Source organism: Neolamprologus multifasciatus, chromosome 3, assembly GCF_963576455.1.
Source record: "Neolamprologus multifasciatus chromosome 3, fNeoMul1.2, whole genome shotgun sequence".
NCBI classification, from domain to species: Eukaryota; Metazoa; Chordata; class Actinopteri; order Cichliformes; family Cichlidae; genus Neolamprologus; species Neolamprologus multifasciatus.
The window spans coordinates 27,866,240-27,887,303 of NC_140441.1; the positions used below are offsets into that span (position 1 = coordinate 27,866,240).

At 39.0% G+C, this 21,064-nt stretch overlaps 3 protein-coding genes across 4 annotated transcripts; 2 read left to right on the forward strand and 1 right to left on the reverse strand.

Moving 5' to 3' along the window:
- The first annotated feature begins 3,832 nt into the window (after window positions 1–3,832).
- On the forward strand, window positions 3,833–9,343 carry LOC146522412 (sterile alpha motif domain-containing protein 9-like). Its single transcript, XM_085152202.1, has 2 exons — window positions 3,833–7,190; window positions 7,844–9,343. Exons 1-2 carry the CDS (start codon window positions 4,592–4,594, stop codon window positions 7,906–7,908), a joined length of 2,664 nt encoding a protein of 887 aa, XP_085008328.1. The 5' UTR covers window positions 3,833–4,591; the 3' UTR covers window positions 7,909–9,343.
- A 968-nt stretch (window positions 9,344–10,311) lies between these two features.
- LOC146522413 (sterile alpha motif domain-containing protein 9-like) lies at window positions 10,312–16,738 on the forward strand. Of its 2 annotated transcripts, none has more exons than XM_085152167.1 (9): window positions 10,312–10,327; window positions 10,556–13,338; window positions 13,639–13,682; window positions 13,796–13,860; window positions 14,005–14,219; window positions 14,302–14,558; window positions 15,069–15,197; window positions 15,286–15,442; window positions 16,683–16,738. In XM_085152167.1, the coding sequence occupies exons 2-9, from the start codon at window positions 10,581–10,583 to the stop codon at window positions 16,721–16,723; spliced, it is 3,666 nt and encodes a 1,221-aa protein (XP_085008293.1). In that variant the 5' UTR covers window positions 10,312–10,327; window positions 10,556–10,580; the 3' UTR covers window positions 16,724–16,738. The 2 variants fall into 2 exon arrangements, with proteins under 2 accessions (XP_085008293.1, XP_085008302.1); XM_085152176.1 differs by having other exon boundaries at window positions 13,642–13,682.
- mrpl48 (mitochondrial ribosomal protein L48) lies at window positions 15,566–20,207 on the reverse strand. The gene is made up of 8 exons (XM_085152237.1): window positions 20,046–20,207; window positions 19,631–19,689; window positions 19,366–19,397; window positions 19,191–19,276; window positions 18,762–18,931; window positions 17,820–17,922; window positions 17,611–17,700; window positions 15,566–17,435 (listed from the first exon to the last, which is right to left on the reverse strand). The coding sequence occupies exons 1-8, from the start codon at window positions 20,064–20,066 to the stop codon at window positions 17,358–17,360; spliced, it is 639 nt and encodes a 212-aa protein (XP_085008363.1). The 5' UTR covers window positions 20,067–20,207; the 3' UTR covers window positions 15,566–17,357.
- Between the last annotated feature and the right edge of the window lie 857 nt (window positions 20,208–21,064).

Below are 21,064 nucleotides of genomic sequence, written 5' to 3' on the forward strand. Positions count from 1 at the left end.
GCAGAAGAAGTGAGCGTGATTCATCGAGCTATAGAATTCATTTAGGCTATCTGGCAATTAGACATCAGTGACCCATCATAGCAGAATGAGATCCCAGCAGTGGGAGGAGTGAGGATTACCCCCTGGAGTCTAGATGCTGGTGGTAGTGAAGATGAAGATGAGGAGGAGGTGGGTGGCATCAATGGAAGTCTGAAAGACAAAATGACAGAAAAGCACTAAGATTTCAAACACAGAGAACAGAAGACAGGCAGGAAAATGATTGGACCAGAGTAATGATGTCAGCACTGAGTTTGCAGGCCGATGAGTGATTACAGATGTCTCTTATTCAAGTTACACTTGAGCTTCATTATTACTGAAGACCAGAAATATGTGGAGCTCAACTCCCAGAGGACTGTGTGAAAAAAGACAGTTTTGCCACTGCACTCACAGCTGTGAACATTACACCTGCATCAGTTACACCGATCAAAATAAAAATAACAAAATAAACCTGTTGTTTTCAAAAGAAGAAATAAACATCCTTAAAGAAGGTGCTGTTATTGGTTCACTGTAAATGTGGTCACATCCTGCCCTCTAGAGCCTACATTAAAAACACTACATTAATATCATATATGAAACATTCTCTAACCTGACAGAGCAGCTGGTCCATTGAGTGGATGTCACGCTTTGCCTCTCCTAGGCGTGAAATTGACACGTGTACCAGCAGAGGTCTGTAATTTATTTAAAGCTAACAAGATACTCCTGAGAAAGGATGGTATGAAGTACACTCCAGGCTCCTTCTATGCCACGTAAGATTAGGCTAAATGACTGATATGTATTTACGTGTAAATGTGTTCGTAATGTTTCTCTAAGTTTAAGTTTCCCCTGACTGTTTTCGTGATGCTTTAAATACATTTTTAACCTCTGCTGGTACTGCAAAGTATGTAACTTAAGCATGCATAGGCGAGGCAAAGCATGACATCCACACAATAGACCAGCTGGCGTATTACACACTTTGCAGTGACATTGGGTTGCATACTCCTTATGAGGCACTATATTCACAAAGTGCAAAAAAAGTATTACAAGTATATTACAGACAGTCTGGACCCATTGTGCAAACACAAACCAATGAAAGGAGAATAAACAGGCTTTAAGTGACTGTAACGTCACCACACAAATGTGATCAATACTATATTGTAAGCCCCATATGTGAGAAACTAAATAAATACATTTTTATGACATTAACTTCTTCATTAGTTTAATTATGTAGTGGAAATATCGGTCAATCCTAAATAAAATATGAATGTAACTCCAGTACCTCTGTGCTGTGCTGGTTATTTCCAACTGGTGCAGTCATTCCTCCTGTGTTGTTTTTACAATAAATGATCTAAATTTAAGAATTAATAAACATTTCTAGAAGAAAATCTAAAACGTTATCAATTAAAGGATCTCATAATGAGGTAGATGATTTATGCTACATTCATATCTTCATATCTAGTAATGTGCACATGAGGCTATGCAGTTTCATTTGCTTTCTATGTGTTAATATACAAACGTAATACCTTAGACATAATTTAAGTGTCTAAGGTTAAGATTAATTGTTATTAGATGCTTTGTGGAGTGATACAGGGCCATGAAATGATATGAGTTACAGCAGATGAATGTGGCGGGTCTTGCAGAAGAATGCGATGTTGAGATGCCGCTGACGACAACGAGAATGTTGCAAATGTAGGAATGCTGAATGTGCCTCGAGTCATGAGATGACGTGCAGCAATGTTGTTTGTTTTGTATCTTTGAACTGTCAAAGGGAGGCTGAGTTGGATGAAATTAGACTTTCCTCAATGTTGTGTTTTACTTCTGTACTTCGTGTGATTGCATTTTTCTAGAGGTGCACAGCAAAAATATAAAATACAAAAGTACTTTTCATTGAGACCAATATTCTCATGCACACAAAAAGTCCCAACTGGATTTAGTGACAAACTGCTGGTGTGGAGGACCCATGTGTCATGATGTGTTTGACGATAAGGAATTTCTGGTGATGTTTGAAATGATCAAAGTTCATTTCTAGGCATGTATGTTTTGCTGTAGCAGGCAATAGAGGCATCTTTGAATCATTTTTAATATTAATCATATCAGTCTTAGCGTATGGCAGCTATGGCGCCATAGAATGGCGTCCTATGGCTTTGATTTTGCTTTCATAATGATAATATGTATTATTATAATGATAATAATACATATGAAAGCATGTGGCAGGTGTGGTTGTTTCATAGTTGATCCACCTCGTTATGTTTGTCAAGAATTGTTGCTCTTAAATAGATCAGATTACGAGTTACGCCTGTTATTGTGCACATGGTTAAATTTAGTTTGAGCCTGAAGTGAAGAGATGTGATTGAGCGCACTTGCCCTGAGGAATTAACCATTTTAGTTGCAACATCAACAACATGTATTAGCACAACAAACATTGGTAACATTTGACAGTCAGACAGTAAGAACAGAAAACATTGCAGTGGTAGGTTTCATTATCAGAAAAAGGAAACTTAAAATGCCTTTGAAAGAAATGAAATGAAAGAAGAAAGAAATGAAGGAAGCAAAGTATGAATATGAAAGAAACGGTTGACAGTGTTACAAAGTTTACAGTTGCATGGCCTCTTGTCAGTAACATTTCTGTTGATCTCACCCCCACGCTTTTCCTGGAAAAGCTGTTCAATCTTTCTTGCACAATAATACTGCTGCATCAAAGTAACAAAATAATAACCTCAAACATTGAAGACATTTTTTTTTACATTTTCCCTGATCTTTCATTGATAGCTTCCTCTAGATTTTCCATCTGAATATCTTTAATAGGCTTCATTCCAATCTGCCTTTTTCTCAGAAACAAATAAATATAAAGTCCTAATGATTCCTTCAAACATTTTGAACATATCTTACTACTACCTCATCTGGTCAATGTGTGCTGAGTATCTACACACCTACCTGGGTGTGACAAGTGGCTGTATACTATATATAACTCCAGCACAAGAGTCACTAGTCACTAATACATGTAAGATATGAGAGGACATCAAACACATTTGCATCAAGTAGAACACAAGGTAAGAGAAATCTTTATGGAGTTTTTGAGAAGTTACACTTGTAAATCTCTGTCCTGACACAAAAAGTGCTACATATACAACAGCAGTGATTACATCTTAAATCAACACAGACTTTCTGCTCAACAGTCTCAGAGTTTGGTATGAAAATTGATCAGATTTGTTTTTCTCAGAAAAATATATATTGAAAAGTATTTTATGTATGAATTTAAAATGTCACACCAATCATTATATACATGTTTAAAAAAGTTGAAGATGCTTGAGCAGATTTTTTTCTAAAGATTTGATGATATGAGATTGAATGACCCTACAGTCAATCTGTGGTTAGACCTGGGAAAAACTGCTTGGACATAATGATTCCAGGTTTTAGAAGATTCCAAGGGCTTGTAAAAGTACAATACATAAAATATATTTAGTGGATGAAGATAACTTTAGGGGTCAGAATTACAAGTTTGATGTAGAAGTATTTATCTCCAAGTCTGCTTTATTCTCTAACTTACTGCATGCCAAATTTTAATTAACCCTTTAAACCAGGGGTCCCCAATCCCAGTCCACGAGGGCCGGTGTCCCTGCAGGTTTTAGATGTGTCCTTGATATAACACAGCTGATTTAAACGGCTTAATGACCTCCTCAACATATCTTGAAGTTCTCCAGAGGCCTGTTAATGAACTAATCATGTGATTCAGGTGTGTTGACTCAGGGTGAGATCTAAAACCTGCAGGGACACCGGCCCTCGTGGACTCGGATTGGGGACCCCTGCTTTAAAACATAACCCATCACCAGTGACGGTTAGCATTTTTAGCAAGGGTAGGCAACTCCAGGCCTCGAGGGCCGGTGTCCTGCAGGTTTTAGATCTCACCCTGGGTCAGCACACCTGAATCACATGATTAGTTCATTACCAGGCCTCTGGAGAACTTCAAGATATGTTGAGGAGGTCATTAAGCCATTTAAATCAGCTGTGTTATATCAAGGACACATCTAAAACCTGCAGGGACACCAGCCCTCGAGGCCTGGAGTTGCCTACCCCTGGTTTAAAGGCTAAATTAGGTCAGCGTTTAAAGGGTTAAAACCAGTAATTGGAGATTATGTATCAGAATTTCAGGAGTAGGACCATGCCTCCAAACACGCTCCTCTATATAGGTTCCCCCAGTACTGCAAGCTGATCCCTTGTTCTACATTCTTTAACTTCTTCACTTCTACTTAGTACATGGGGATTTGCCCGGCCCGGGAGCCGTCGCCAGTCCCCTTCAAGTCCTCCCCCAAACCGCAGCTCAATTCATGTCAAAGCATTCACTTTTACCTACTAAAACGCTGTCAAACCTAAAATGAGGACGTGGGCCCAGCTAGTGAATAATAACAATCAAGAATAAAACTAACGCAGTAGGTATAATTTGATGAATGTAAAATCCTAACCCTTAGTAATGTACATTTAAAATGTGTGTGTGCTACTGCCATTTAGCCTCAGAGAACAGTTCAGACTAAAAATCTTTTCACACGTTTATTATGCTGCAGGACACTTAAAGCTAAAGATGGCAAATGGACCAGCACGGTCCACTAAGGAAGGGGAATTGCATATGGGAAGTCTCCCATTGTTGGATATTCTCCATGCAGATCAGTTTGAAGGAAAATATTCAGATGAAGATCTCCTGAAATGCACAGAAAAGGCTGAGGAAAACTTTTACAGAGGGGCCCCACCTGAGTGGTTAAATTTCTACATCAGTGAACAGGCAGAGTCCCTAAAGACTGGAACTACTTTTATCAAAAGAGATGGATATGAGAAACTCAGGGAACAAATTAAGAAAAATAGAAAATTTCCAGGGATATCAACTGTAAAACTGACACACCAACCAGGAAGTGGGGGAACTACAATGGCCATGCAGGTGTTGTGGGACTTGAGAAAAACCTTCAGGTGTGCTGTTTTAACTGGCTCCACCTCAGATATTACAAAAGTTGCAATGGAGGTTGTCCAACTTTTCACAGCAGGCAGTCAAAACCACCAGAGAACTGTGTTGTTGTTGCTGAACAATGAGTCGATTCTGGAAGATCTCGAAATCAGCATTATGAGGATAGTTGCTGAGCAGAAGATAGTTACTCGTATGCCTGTAGTCATTTTCCTCAGCTGTGTGAGAAACAATGCACCTCAACAGAGTGACCACGTTGTCCTAAAGAACACACTCTCAGACAATGAGAAGAAAAATTTTGATAAGAAAAAGGAAGAGCTTCAAAAGAGGTACAAAGATAAATGTGAACAATTTCATGGCTTTAACATAATGCAAAGTAATTTCTCTCAGGACTACGTCAGGGAGGCATGTGCTGCTTTAGAAAAAAGGAAAAAAACAAATCAGTCACTGAAGCTTGCTGCCTTCCTGTGTCTGCTGAACGCCTACGTACCAGGTTCATATCTCCTGGAGTCTCAGTGCCTGGACTTCCTCAGACAAGACAAGTATGATGACCTTTCACTGGAGGATCAAATGCAGCCTTTCAGTCATCTCATCATCACATTCCAAGAAGATGGAAGAGCTGAGAAAAAGGTCCGCATGGCTCACAGTATGATAGCACAATATTGTACTGAACTGTTGGCAAAGGCAGGTGTGACCAGAAGTGACACAACAAGAAACTTTGTGAACACTTTTTGTAGATATGAGATTCCTCCGTGGTTGCTTGGTTTTGTCAAAGACATGTTAACCAAAAGAGAAATGAAAAAAGTCAACAGCACAGAAATGAAACAGGAAAAGTTTTCTAGACTAATTCTAGACATTCAAACGATGGAGGGGAAATGTCAGTGTGCAACAGTTTTAGAGGAGGCCTCATGTAAAATCTTTCAAAATCCATTTTTTCCACAAGCTCTTGCTCGTTTTTATTATATAGAACTAAAAGACTACAATCGGGCAGAAATGTGGGCACAAAGAGCACTAAAAAGAGATCCTCAAAATTCATTTGTTGCTGACACACTTGGCCAAGTCCATAAAAACCACCTAATGAAGCAAAAGGTTTCTGCTGAACCAGGAGAAATTTTGCAAATGGCTCAAAAAGCGATTAAAGCTTTTGAAGATGAAGAAAGATTTGCTGAGGATGAAGATGGACCAGACATGAAAGAACATGGCAAGAGGAATGTTTCAAGACTTTTTAATTCAAGAGGGCTTTTTGGTTACCTGCAGGTCTGCAATACTCTATATGACAAACTTGTTAGTCAAAATGAAACCTGGGAAAAGGTTCTCACAAAAAAAGTATCGGCAACCTCTTTCCTGAAATCACTTAGAGGCTACAAACTCCTCGGATTCATTGAACTACTAGAAAGCCTCAGAGATAAAGTTGAGAGAAAATGCATTTTTTTGGAACAATATCTGACTTACTCAAAGCCTAACACGGTGAAGGATGATCCTGAATATATATCTGAAGACATCTCAGAGTGCTACCAGAAGTATGTTGGAGACACAACTGCAAAGCAACTCATCCAGATGTTTCAGGAGGGAAACCAAGATGAACAGTCTGTGGAAGTACTGTCATTTCTTGTCAAACAATACACTCAATCAGAGCTCAAAGACATATCTACAAAGTGTAGAGAAATGTGTCCAAGTGCAGATTCAGAAATGTCTCTCGTCAACAACATCCTCACACCATTTAGACGGAAAATGCCCCCAAGTGACACAGACCCACCTGAGCTGCACATGTTCACCCTTCTCTTGTACTGGCCTGAAAATGCAGGCCAGTGTGTTTATGACATCAGTCAAATAATTCAGCAAATGCAGAACACTTACCAAAATGCATATAAGAAGTATTTTCGTGCCAGGTATCTTCTTCCTGTGTTTTTCATTGGAAAAGGTGAAGGTGTGAAAAGAATTGTTCACAGAACAATTATTGAAAAACATCTGAAAGCAAAACCAGATTGGAGCAATAACTGGAAGAAAGAAGAAATCTTCAGAAGTCCTGATGTCCAAAAGCTCCTTCTTAGACTTGATGGAGTAGTAAGAGACTACAAAGTGTATACAAGAGTTGGTGGTAAAGAGACTAAAATCAATGCCAATCTGCAAAACAGCCTTTGGAAAAAACGTCAAGTTACCTTCTACCTTGGATTTACTATCAGAGGTCCTGTGGCCTTTGGCATTCAGAAGAAAACTGCAGACACAGGTAAGATAGCATAACAGTAACATTGCAGTGAAGTAAAATGCTCTGCAAACATTCACTACTAGTTAGTAGTTGTTTCATGCTTTGCCTCTCCAAAATGTGAAATCTACACACATGTAGAAGTTGCATTACCAGCAGGGGGAGATAACATATTAAGCCAAGAAGTCACGCTTGAACAAAAAAACATAGAGTACATTTCAGCTAGGTGGCATCTATGTATATAGATGTAAATGTGTTAATAATGTCCATTTGAACATTTTCACTTGATTATTGTCATGTTAGCTTGAAATAAAATGTCTCACTCTGCGGTTACTACAGCGTGCAACTTACTGCAACTTCTGCATGTGGGTCTTTTTCATGGTTTGGAAAGGGAAAGCGTGAAATGGACACGGTGCACCGGCAGGTCTATTACAAGTTTTGGCATGATTTTAGGTTGCGCCTTCACGGTGCAATAATAACATAAAGTACATACACATAAATGCAATATTACAAAATGAAACAGTGCAAATGTGAATTTATTTGGCTACATTACAGTAATAGTTACTTATTGGACTTTTTATATATACACCATAGCATAATATTGTATTGTGTTTTTTAACCTGTATTATCCATTTTTCTGTTGTTTTACTTTATTTTGTGTTTGCTGATTACCTCAGTTATTGCAGATCAGAATGGGAAAACTCTGACCAACAGTGTGAAAGAGACCAAATCTTCCCCTTAAGCTTTAAACATCATACAAGATAATGAGGGACATCCAAGTTTGTGAATCCTGCTCAACATCCCCCCCAATAGGAAAGTGATTCTGAAGCTTCCTTTATAGTATTTTTATATGTAGGGGCAAAAACTAAAATTGGAAAATTGTGCTATAGCTTTGATGTGATCCATGTGATCCAGCACTTTTAGTCATGTATGTATTGTCTATGCTAACACCTCAGATTAAACAACAGCCTTTCAGACTTTCTGATTCTTAGAGATGATTTACTTCCTAAAATTTGGCTTCTTTGCATAGTGTCTATTTGATATTTTGTTTATACATTTCTAAAGACTTTGCTTATCAACATCTGAAGAAAAATGTCTCCTCAAAGTATCGTTTTAAATTGTTGTTTTGCTTCCTGTCTTGTTACTCCTGTTTTTTTTCCTTCCTGTGTTCCCAGCTGTCTTCACCTCCCTGATCACCCTCGCTGTGTATATACTGGCCAAATCGGCCCTTGTCTGGTGCTGGAACGTAGGTTCTTTCTCCATGCTAGTACTTTCCAGGTTATGTTTCCTGCAGGCAAAGTCTTAGTCTATGTTTGCCTTTTGTTTTGTATTTTGTGCAACCTCTATAAATGGCTTGCTTTTGTTAAGTCCCGTATACAAGCATCTGCATGGGGGCCTCTCAATTAAAGGTTGCCTTTTTGTGTTTGTTTTATGTGTTAGATTCTAAAGTATAAAAGAGGATGTACATGCTGTTAAATAAAAGTTTGATAATGTTATGGATTTATCCAAGTTTAAATGTGAAAAGGATTCATATTCAGTTTTTTGTTTGTTTGTTTGTTTGTTTGTTTGTTTGTTTGTTTGTTTGTTTGTTTGTTTTTGTTTTTACCCCTGTCTAACCAGTGTTTGGTTTTGTTTTATTTATTGTTCTTGTCTAGTTTAGGAGGGCTGTTTATTTTATTATCCAAGTTTACTCAATAAAGTTTTTAATTGCACATTTACACACATTTGGTACTGATTAGACATATTTGAAAAATTATATTTCATCCATCATCTTCCACTTTATCCGGGGCAAGGTCGCAGGGGCAGCAGCCTAAGCAGAGAAGCCCAGACCTCCCTCTCCCCAGCCACCTCCTCTAGCTCATCCAGGGGAACACCAAGGCGTTCCCAGGCCAGCTGAGAGATATAATCTCTCCAGCGTGTCCTGGGTCTGCCCCGGGGCCTCCTCCCAGTGGGACATGCCCAGAACACCTCAGCCAGGAGGCGCCCAGGAAGCATCCTTGTCGGATGCCTGAACCAAGCCTACCACAGACATGAACGAGAGAGAGAAATATAAAGTCATGCCATCTCGGACGTCACCCTAATCAACAAAGTCCGAGACAGGTGTCTAGGTACCAGGGCACCCTGATGAGAAGTGGGGAAACCTGGATCCCCCGTAGCCAGTTACCAAGACTACGTGAAGTACCGGATGGGGGTGGCTAACCAACCGGATATAGTGGTGGTGGCCTCTGGTAGAGTCTCACATAGATCGCCAGTAGGGGTGAGAGGACCAGGACCAGGTTATGTACACATGATTTTATAAAACATAGGTTAGCATTCATTAAAGATAAAGCGTGTGTGTGTGTGTGTGTGTGTGTGTGTGTGTGTGTGTGTGTGTGTGTGTGAAAAAGAGTGAATGTGACAGAAAAAGAGAGAGTGAAAAACATATTTGGAGGAAAATACTGGATAATAGAGAACTGTCTGCAATCAAGCCACATAAATATTCTTTTTTGATGCGCTTCCAAACACTCTTCATTGATTATTTACATTTGCTTACATCCTAATGTATTTTTAATGCCCTCCTTTTATTTGTTTAAATGTTTCCAAATACTCAAGCACTGTTTAATTGCAAACTGAGACCTGAACAGAAGCCACATGAGTGAAATAGAGAAAGAAAGAATTGTTATCGTTCATCATTAAACCGTTCATAGTAAACCCTTAGTATTTCCTGTTGTGACAAGCATTTCCTAATCAAATGAAGTCACCCCGCCCTTTAAACAAATGTAGGTAATGTTTGAAAATAGGACAATATTAACATATATCACATATTTTATTATTTTGTTGGCCAAATTTGCAAATTTCCAATCTTTAGCTTCTGATTGTGCAATATTTTATGCCAGCTTGACATGTTTATTGACTGAACACGTCAAGCGTAGCCTCTGCTTTTTTAAAAAACAGAAAGAAAATGTGCTGTTAAATTGACTCATTCCTTTTTTTAAACTACTCTAAAACTGGAACTGCTCTAACATTCAAACTGTAGACGTGTACATGTCTGTACCTGATTATCCCAACCTGCTTTGGGTGTGACGACTACCTTCCGGGTTACACGACACATTCACGGTCCCAGTGCTTGAACACACACATAATAGCAGGTCTTTAGAGCTGTCCGTGTAATTTGGAAGAAGGTAAGAAAAATCTCTTAAGATCTGCAAATGACAAATGGAAGTTTTAATTGAAGTTAGTGTCTGGTTCTTTACATGGAGAAGGCTATATTTATTTTATGTGATTGACCAGCAATGAAATGGCTATTTAAATGTATCACATTCCACAAAGTGAATGTTGGACCTAAATTACAAATAGTTTAAGCTAAGACATAAGACGGACTCATGTTTGTTTTGTTTAAAATTCATTAGGGTGAAGCAAAGTGAAAGTGTGAAGATGGCAAACAAACCAGCCCTGTCCACTGCTGAAGGTGGAGAAGCAGATGCAAGGAGTAAAATCAGTGATTCCTTCTCATTTTTGGATGTCCTCCATGCCAATCAGTTTGAAGGAGAGTTTGTTGAACCTCAACACACTGAGCAAGTGGAGGAAAACTTTTACAGAGGGGCCCCACCGAACTGGTTAAACTTCTATATCAGTCAACAAGCAGTGTCAGATGGCACTGCAACTCCTTTTATCAAACGAGATGGATATGAAACCCTTAAAGAACAAATTCACCTGAGAAGAAAAGGCCCTGGGACATCAGCAATTAAACTGTTTCATCAACAAGGATGTGGGGGAACCACGCTGGCTATGCAGGTGCTGTGGGACTTGAGGAAAACCTTCAGATGTGCTGTTTTGACAGGCTCAACATTAGATATCACAAAAGTTGCGCAAGATGTGGTCAGCCTTTTTACAGCAGGTAGCCATGGCCACCAGAAAACGGTACTGTTGTTACTAAATGATGAGTTCATATTGGACATCCTCCAGGACAGGATTATGGAAGAGATTGCTGAACAGGATATAGAAATTGATTTGCCTGTAGTAATTTTACTGAACTGTGTGAGAAGCAGTGACAGGATTATCCACCAAAAGGTGCGTTCTTATGAACTAAGACAAAAGTTCAAGAGGAAAATGAGAAAATCTATTATTCTCAAAAAATCTCTCTCAGACAGAGAGCAAGCAGACTTTGATGTGAAAAGAGAAGAGCTTGGCAGAAGATTTGGTGATCGGTGCAAGCAGTTTCATGGTTTTAACATTCTGCAGTCTAATTTCTCTGAAGCCTACATCAGGAACGCATGTGCTACATTAGAACATATCAAAAGAACAAATAAGCCACTGAAGATGCAGCTTGCTGCCTTCCTGTGTCTGCTGAACGCCTACGTACCAGGTTCATATATCCTGGAGTCTCAGTGCCTGGACTTCCTCAGACACGAAGATGAAGATGACTTTTCACTGGAGGATCAAATGCAGCCTTTCAGTCATCTGATCGTCACCTTCCAACAAGATGGAAGAGCTGAAAAAAAGGTTCGCATGGCTCACAATATGATAGCTCAATGTTGTACAGAACTGTTGGGTGATGTAGGTGTGACCAGAAGTGACACAACAAGAAATCTCTTGAACAGTTTTTGCAGAAGTTATGTTCCTCCATATTTACTTGGGTTTATCAAAGACATGCTAAATAAAAGAGAAATTAAAATAATAGAGGACCCAATTGGTGTCATTAATGAGAAGAAAGAAAAGTTTTCCGGACTGATTCAAGATATTACAAAGACAGAAGATGATGACAAAAAGGAATGCAAAAGTCAGAGTCTGTCAGTTTTGAAGGTGGCTTCAAAAAAATTTGATGACAACCCACTTTTTCCACAGACTCTTGCTCGTTTTTATTATATTCAACTAGAAGACTACCACAATGCAGAAATCTGGGCAAAAGAAGCAAAGCGGAGGGCTCCTTGGAGTTCATTTGTTGCAGATACACTAGGCCAAGTCCATAAGATCCACCTGAAGAACTTAAAAGTTTCTGCCAAGCCAAGAGAAATTTTACAACTTGCCCAAAAAGGCATTGAAGCTTTTGAAGATGAGGAACGACTTGCTGAGAATGAACATGCAAAGGGTAAACAAGGAGATGGGAATGTAAAAGTCTTGCGTGCTTTAAACACCAGAGGGCTGTTTGGTTATCTGGAAGTTTGCAGCCTGTTGTATGACCATCTTATCAGACATGATGAACTTTGGAAGCAAGTTCTCACAAAGACTGTGTCTCTGGGCTCTGTCCTGAAATCCCTCAGAGATGAGAAACTTTTCAGGTTTAAGGAGCTAATAAACAGCATCAGAGATTTGGTTGAGAAAAGATCTGAATTTTTTGACACTTTTTTAACTCATTCATATTCTGTTGTAAAGAAAGAAGATTCAGCCTACATTTCCAGAAAGACAATAGAATGCTACAAAAAGTATGTTGGAGACGCAGAACCAAGTGATCAACTCCAAAAAACCTTCCACAAACTTAAACAAAAACTGGCTGTCACTTCTCCGGGAGTACTTTCATGTCTTGAAAGATGCACTAGATCAGACACCAAGGACATTGCTGTATGGTGGAGAGAAATCTGCCAACACGAACATTCTACTACACATGCCTTACTCAACTACGTTCTGGCCAATATCATGCTGATAAATATGAAAGAACCTCCCTCCAGCTCCGACTACCAAAGCAGCTTTACAGAGAAAATGCCATTGGCTCCTGAGATGCAACCCGAGTTTCACATGTTAGCTCTGCTGTTGTGTTGGCCTACAGATGATGAAGACGAATTGGCCTTTGACCTCCCTCATTTAATCCAAAATATTCTGCATTCCTATGAACAAGAATATAAGTCACTCTTTCAGTCAAGGTACCTTCGACCCATATTTTTTCTTGGACCGGGTCAGGGTCTGAACAGACTTGTTCACAGACGCAACCTTGAAATCTTGTGGACACAAGATGCACTGAAAGCCTCAAACACAAACTGGAGGAACGACGATATTTTCACTGATCCAACAGTCCAAGGCAAACTTCTCAGGGTTAAAGGGGTGGTGAGAAATTACAGGCTGTATGCAACATTTGGCGGCACAGAGATCAAGTTGGATGTTAACCAAAAAGACAGCCTCTGGAACTCAGGCCATGTGTTCTTTTATCTTGGATTTACAATCGGAGGTCCTGTTGCTTACAACGTTCACAGAGCTGAGGGTAAGAAAATGAAACTATTAAAATCCTTTCCCTCGACAAATTAAATCCTTTCCTCTTTGAGTATTAAATTTTTTCATGTTATAATGACAATAGTTGTTTTAATACAGCTAGGTTGATAATTTGACATGACCAAATGGTGTTTCCTCCATTTTTCGGCTTTAAAGATGCTAAGATTAAAAAGCATGTTTTTTATGTACTTATATCATATAGAAATCTCGCACAAGTTAAAGTAACGTTAAAATTGTGCTAAAATTATTGAATTTTGTGAGATAGCTCTTTAAATGTTAACTTTGCTTTAAGAAGAACCTTCTGAGAAACTTCTGAAAGCTTTTGGCAATGAAATGGTAAGTCTCTGTTTCTGTGGATTTATTTCTACTCATTTATTGCATCTTACAATAATTGTAAAAATTTTACAATTTCAATGACCATGACAATGTAAAAATATCTTGTACAACAGGACTCCAGTCCGTGGACAAAGCTGAAACCTGAAGTCCAGATAATGGAAAAGGCTCATACTTACAGGTGAAGGTTATCACTAATTACAAGACACACAATGAAGTGGTTTGGGTTTAAAGTACCACTTTGTACTATTTGCATTGTGCCATTTCTGTTTGTACATGTGAACAGAGCATAACAGAGCATTTTGTCTTGTCTATTCAAATTCAGCCTGCAGTCTGAAAGTGGCAAATATGAATGCAGCGAGTCTGCCTTGCGGTGGGTTTGTAAGGAAACCGTCAGCTTCAAATACCAGTTTAGCTCATGGGAGCGATTCATGAGGAAACCTGTATGCATGGACTACATACCAGCAGGACCCCTAATGGACATCAAAGTCACAGATGGGAAGCTAGAGGAAGTCCGTCTGCCGCACTGGATGTGTACAGGTGAGCAGTCGTAAAACGCATATGATTGTTTTATTACAGTAATAAAGATATTTATGCACACATGACTGTTTGTGCTTTGCAGGTGAAAATGCAGCGATGTCAGACATATTTCGAGTTCTGCATGTGGACAGCAGTGGAGATTATTTGGAGCAAGTGTCTGAAATGACATCATCCCATGTGAAGTTAAACAAGCCGGATTTCTCTCTAAGAGGAGCCATGATCCTAAAGAAACTGGGCCTATATCTAAAAGTTTTTGCTGATGTCTTGATATACATGCAAATCACATCTGGCCTCACTCTGCACGTTTACCTGCTCCCACATGATCCTCTAATACAACAGGTAATACAATGCCACATACTGGAGCAACAATATAAAGTAGAAGTGAGGAAAAATATCATCAAGGTGATATATAATAACACAGAGAAATAAACTGCTCTCATTGATAAATACAAAAACATAGTGACACTACAAGGCAGCAAATTAATAGAGTTTGGTCTCTAAATGTTTTGACAACCCAACTGACAACATTACTGACTTTCAGGCAGAAAAAACTGCATTAAAAGTTAAGAACTTACAGCCATCTTTATGCTAATGTAATTTAATAATTCTTTCAAAAGCTGTTTTTTGATCAGCTTTGAACTTTTTTTTACTTTGTAGTTGTTACTTCTGTTTGCTTGGCATTTTCCCTTTTCAGTTACATGGATTGCAGTAGTGCAAATCAATGTTCTCATCTTGATATAAACACAAACACATATGTTCATTAAAGGCATGAATAGATGTGAACACGATTCCCAAAGATTTCCAACCATTACTTGTATGTGAAGAATGGTCCATTTTTCCATGTTTCAGGAAGTGGAGAAGAAGGAGAAATCTGACGGATTCAGAAAAATCCAAAAGACAAGTCCTATTGACCCTGTACAGCTGGAGAGTTATTTCTACCTCTCAACAGACTGGGACACAGCAGACATCTGCCCTGAGGTTTGGACTAAGCTGCACTTCTGTTCATTGCACCATAACATAGAAACAGCAAAAATCCTCAAGTTTCCATAAAATGTTTTGTCTACAGAAACAGCAGTTCATGTTGGAGTGGAGCGACACTAATTTCTTTGAGGTGGTCATTGGAAATGTGCAAAGCGACTTCGGAAACTTAAAACTGAAACTTGAAGTTGAGCGCAGGGGAGGAAAGGAAAAGGACACCGTGTGGACGTGCACTATGGGAACAGGTTAGTGTTTTATACGTTTTTGCACTAATGTAGCTCATCTAAAGTATTTAGACCAGGCCAGTATTTGACCAGCTTGAGCCCTTTTATTCCAGATGACTATTAAGCACAAGTATTCACCAAGAACAGGGTAAGAGGTTCGCTTTAATCCATGATTATTTTATAAAGTAAATTCCTTTTACAAATCTTATGTGTTGCTTATCAAGACATATTTTAAAAAGAAAACTGGGTTCTGAAACAACCTAAAAACAAACCTGAGAGAAACAAAAAGCAGTCTTTCTTTTTCACCCATTTGCTGTAAAGTTCTCGCTGTGATCTGGATCACTGTCTCTTTGTTTGATTTCCAGTTTGATCCCGTCGCTACAAAACAAAACAAAGCCCAAACCATCACCCTTCCACCGCCGTGCTCGACAGTTGGTTTGAGGTGTTTGTGCTGATATGCTGTTTGGTTTTCTCCAAATGTAATGCTCGGTATTTTGTTCAAACATGCCTACTTAGGTCTCACCTGTCCAAAATATATTGCTTTTTTTTTTTTTAACATGCAGCATTACTGCTGTTCTTTTTAGATAGAAGAGATTTTCCCTCTTTCCAAAAAAAGCCTGTTCAAAACTTGTTCAGTCTTTTTCTAATTGTACTCTCATTAACTGAGACTGCAGAGTCTCAGATGTAGTTCTTGGGTTTCTTGCAGTTTGTCTGAGCAGGGCATGCTCTGATACTGGGATGAATTTACTGGAATAGTGACTCCTGTGTTGACTGGAAGCTGTCTTGAATGTTTTCTGTTTGCGAATGATCTTTCTTCCTAGACTGAAGAACATCAGCAATGTCTTTTTAAAAATTATTATTGCTTTCCTATTTGGAATTGTGTTAACACACACCTGAATGCTCCAGACTAGGAAACTACTGAACGACTGCTTTCGTAGAGATGCTGATTATCAATAATCAAGTGCATTTCTGTATCAGCACCTGGCTGTTACTTGCACGGGTAGCAGTGTGCTTAGTTCTTTAGCATTTTGGTTTAATTTTCCACTAAATAATGACGTCATGTTGCTGTTCATCTAAAGTTTCAGTAATTTTACAGTCTTGTAAAGACCAGGAGATTTTCATTAGGTGCTGATATGTAAAACCTTATAACTGAAAACAGCCTCTTTTTTCATGACTATATATTTATGAAAAACTATATTGTAGAGCATTACAACTTACCGTTTTATTATGTTTTACATTTGCTTTTTATTTTTCTGGGCAGCATTTCGTGGATCGCCATTCAACGGCTCTGATGTACAGTGAGCGAGGCAGCAGCCGTTCTAGACAAACTCCAGGAAAAAGACCTGATCTCCAATGAGAAATTTGATGTACGAATGAATGTAAAAATATGAACCACATTTTAAAAGTTTTTTTTATTTTATTTAACTCAACCAAATATATATTTTTCTCTTGTTTAAAAAAAAACTTCCTTTATTTTTTCAAATTGTTTATCTTGTTTTTATCTGTGTAATTTAATTTCTTTTATGTTTTTCTACAACATGGGATACAGATGTTAATGTTTACTCAGAATACAGGCAAATAAAATATTCTGAACTTTTATATTTAAATTAAAAAAAATACCAGATTGAACTTTTAGTCACAGAAATTAAAAATGCTACATTGTGTCCAAAAGTTTTTTTTTAAAAAAAGTACAGTGAAATGATGTGTATTAAAGTGAACAAAGTTTACAATGAAGCAGAAGAACCAGAAAAATAAATATGAAAATATTTTAAGATGGAAAAATGAGTGTGGTTTTATTTCCCAAAGGTCACAAAATGAGACTAATGTGCACAGTTTTTTTCTCCATTTCAGAGAATCCATTTATACAGGATGCTACTGAGGAATGATGGGTAATAAATTAGATCAAACTGATACTTGAACATAATGAGGTGGAAAGTTATTGATTCATCTGAGCGATGAGCCCCTCCAGCTCTGGACGCGCCTTGAACCGTGCTTGGAAATCAGCTTCGGTGTGCTGAGAGGTTCAGAGGGAGAGAAGTGGATTAGTACTAAAAAATTATGATATGACCAAAAACTACACATGCACATTGCTTTTAAGAGTAAGCTGGAGTCTGGTTGGTTATAGTGAGCACTTCTAATGTTCTCCAACAGTTATGAACTAAAAGATGAACATGCAACAGCTAACTCACCTCCGTCACAGAGAGCTGAACTCCCTCTGGTTGATTCTTTAAGAGGACGTCCATGAAGACGGGACACAGCGCGGCGTTCAGAGTGCTCAGCTGGACAAAAAATAATAACACAGTTAGGTCTTTAAAACCTGTCAGTACACCTGCAGCACCTGCAGTTTGAGCTAAAAGCACAAACAAAACCCCAAAAAACACAACAAGCCAGGTCTTACCTGAATGACTCGGTGGTGAGTCTTGAGGACAGCATCGACGTACGTCTTGGTGCCTTGCTCCTGCATCAGCATGACCTCTGTGCTCTTTCTTGGTAAAGCATAGCTGTACGTGGGAAGCATTAAAGAGCATTAAAGCTTAAGTCTACTACACAGAAAAAAAACAACTCACTGTAATATATTAGTCAGATGAGAATTTGGCAGATGCAGAGGAACTCTGCTGCCATCTAGTGACCAAAGTCTGATATATCAAGGTTTAAAACTTGATCATCTACCATCCTTACTGTTGCTTTGACAGTTTATTCAGTCCCTTCATGTGAAACACATATCTAAATAATTCTTATTCCATCCTTTACAGGGAAAAACAACTTATACAAACCTGCAGTTCATCCTAACTATGTTTCTATCTGCTGAGTGAATTGTTAATTATCCACACATAAGAGAAAAGGCGGGGACCTTTGATACCCGGTCTACCAATAAAATAAACCAAATCATATTTAATGTTGTTCATATATGGAAAAGAATAAAAACAATTTAAGTTCAAACATCTAATCTTAATGAACAGGGGGCAGTTATAGCAGAAAATGGAAATTTTCCTGGCAGCACGGTGGTTAGCACTGTTGCCGCACAGCAAGAAGGTCGGGGTCTTTCTGTGTGGAGTTTGCGTGTTCTCCCCGTTTTTGCGTGGGTTCCCTCCGGGTACTCCGGCTTCCTCCCACCGTCCAAAGACATGCAGCTTGTGGGGATAGGTTAATTGGATAATCCAAATTGCCACTAGGTGTGAATGTGCGAGTGAATAAGCGGAAGCGAATGGATGGATGGATGGAAATTTTCCTATTGAACTTGACATGGTTTGCATCTCAGCTCCTTAAGTGACTCAGTTAAATGTTACCTGCTGACCTGCAGTGATCAGAAACCTCAGACCTGCCATCCAAACGTCCTCACCTGTCTGCTACTTTGATGCCAAGCCGGTTGCAGAAGTTATGGATGTACTGGGAGTAATGTTCCACGACAGTCATGTCATATCCTGACACGTTCACATTCAGAGTGCCGTACGCTGTATCTGTCGCAGACATGATCCGTTTCATCTGGTGCTTGTCCTTCTTTTTCCTCGGCTAAAAGCAACAAAACAGAAAAGGGCCAGACAGTGTCTTTAGTTAACTCTATCCTGCAAACAATTTAAAATTCACTCTGGGAACCACAAGTAAGCAGCAGTCTGACACTGAAGAGTTCTGTGAGGACACTGGTGGTATGAGGTCTTTAAGATGAAATGGGCATGATTATTCAAAACTGTGTGTGTGAGGAGAATGTTTTTATTTTCAATTCTGGATTTAGCAGGCAGCCAATCAATATATTCTCCACTTGGAGTCTTACCGCTTGCTTAGGTAACAGATATTTCCACCTCCCAATGCCGTGGGTTGGCATGCCCTTGTACTGTCGTTCATTTACAGAGTGTGTGCCTAAGAAGAGAACAAACAACACTTTAAATATTCTGCAGCACCACGAGCAGTTTGCATTCAGATTGCATACACAGGACACAAATACTTACACCAAACAGGATGCCGGATGGACGGTGCAGCCCTTTAAAGATTACAGAACACAGATTAATCATAAATAGTATCAGAAGGAGAGAAATCATCTCACCGCGATGTGTTTAGAAACATAAAAAAAATTCTACGGTCTAACAGTTGAGACTTGTTGTAAATGTCTGTGCTTCAATCTGTTTTAAAAACTGATAAATTTAACCTAAATGCTTAATTAAATTAAAAATATAATGTCTACAACTGGGACAACCGAAAAAGGCAAAGACTTACCGGCAAGGTGTGAGCGCTTTATTCAGCAGGAGCGCCTGCTGTGCGACAGACGCCTGCACCTGGAGACGCACAGAACAACATCACCTGTCAAATCCACTATTTATCACACTCATTTAAATTTAACAGTGTATTCCGGCAATTATGAAGCACAGCAGTATTTGGATATCCTCCTTCAGTATAACCATAAAGCCCCATTGTGGTCTTCCTCTTTTCCTCCTTGCCTGGCAGCTCCATCTACAACATCCTCTGTTTTTCCAGTTACCTCTACAGGAGCCAGAAAAGACAACAACGACACAAACACGGGGCTCATTCTGGCCGCAGACTGACAGGAAGCTAACTTAGCTCCAGCACAGCTGTGACCTCTGTGAAGTCAGCAAACCTTTAGCAGAGAAAAAACAAATAAGCGGGACGTCACCTTCCGGAAGACAGGATTCATCACTGCGCCTCTCTCTGTCGATATTTAATGTCAGATATGCTCAGACGAAACTCCTCACAGAACTACATCTGCTTAGGATGAATAACATGCAATAACACACGCACTGGTGCAGACGCCGGAAGTCCGTGCTGTTTTTTGTCCGTCGGTTAAACACGGGAGTACAACCGTTCCGGGTGTCGTGCCAAAACGTGATTACAGATGTTTCTGTGTGTTCTGTTTTTTATGCCTAATATAGTTCCTTATATTGGTAAATAACCTGTAGACAACATGATTTACAGAGCGGCTATATGTAGAATAAAGAATTGGTCTGTTTTAAAAGTATAAACTAAGACCACTGCACTACTTTCAAGCACTTCAACTCGTACTCTGTCTTGATGTTGTTTTTTTATATTCTATATATTCTTCTTGATATTTATTCAGCTGTCTTAATTGCTTGTTTGTCCAAAACGTTTATTTTCTTTGAAGATATAATGATACAATAAATGTTTTATTTTAGTGGATATTTTGTTGACTCCATAAGGGATTTTCACATTCTTCCCAGAAGAGGTATTTGCCACCCTGCCTGGACATCTTGCCCCTCTACACCCCCATGATGTAAAGTTTTCTAGATCTGGCACTGCTGCTCTGTCTTCTGCATTAAAATGCACTCCCTTGGGGGCAGTTAAAATGTATTTGTAGAACTGTGATTCATGCTAATACAACCCATGCTTCCCTCTTGGCTCCACCTCTCGTGAAGAAGAGACTTTTGATGTCAGTGACACTTTCACCCAGATAAATATGGATATGCAAAAGTCACTTTGTGACAGGAATTTTCTTTCTGGCTCAGAATGAGCTTGACATGTTATAGGCCAATAATACACAACAGTTTAAATACTAGAGCAGGTGGTTGCTTCTCCTCTACAGTGTAGTGAAATATATTGGGGCCCCATGACTTGCGTGGTTGAACGGGCTACTCCTGTACTGAAAGCTGTCTCTAAACTATCCCACTTACCAAAGGC

Bases quoted from the DNA above. Each gene is read 5' to 3' on its own strand.
- LOC146522412 (XM_085152202.1), top strand. From the start codon at position 4,592: ATGGCAAATGGACCAGCACGGTCCACTAAGGAAGGGGAATTGCATATG. The intron at 7,191-7,843 runs GTAAGATAGCAT...TGATTACCTCAG, and splicing joins GAAGAAAACTGCAGACACAG to TTATTGCAGATCAGAATGGG.
- LOC146522413 (XM_085152167.1), top strand. From the start codon at position 10,581: ATGGCAAACAAACCAGCCCTGTCCACTGCTGAAGGTGGAGAAGCAGAT. The intron at 14,220-14,301 runs GTGAGCAGTCGT...TGTGCTTTGCAG, and splicing joins GCCGCACTGGATGTGTACAG to GTGAAAATGCAGCGATGTCA. The intron at 15,443-16,682 runs GTTAGTGTTTTA...TTTTCTGGGCAG, and splicing joins GACGTGCACTATGGGAACAG to CATTTCGTGGATCGCCATTC.
- mrpl48 (XM_085152237.1), bottom strand. From the start codon at position 20,066: ATGAATCCTGTCTTCCGGAAG. The intron at 19,277-19,365 runs GTAAGTATTTGT...TTCTCTTCTTAG, and splicing joins CATCCGGCATCCTGTTTGGT to GCACACACTCTGTAAATGAA. The intron at 17,436-17,610 runs GTGAGTTAGCTG...TGAACCTCTCAG, and splicing joins TTCAGCTCTCTGTGACGGAG to CACACCGAAGCTGATTTCCA.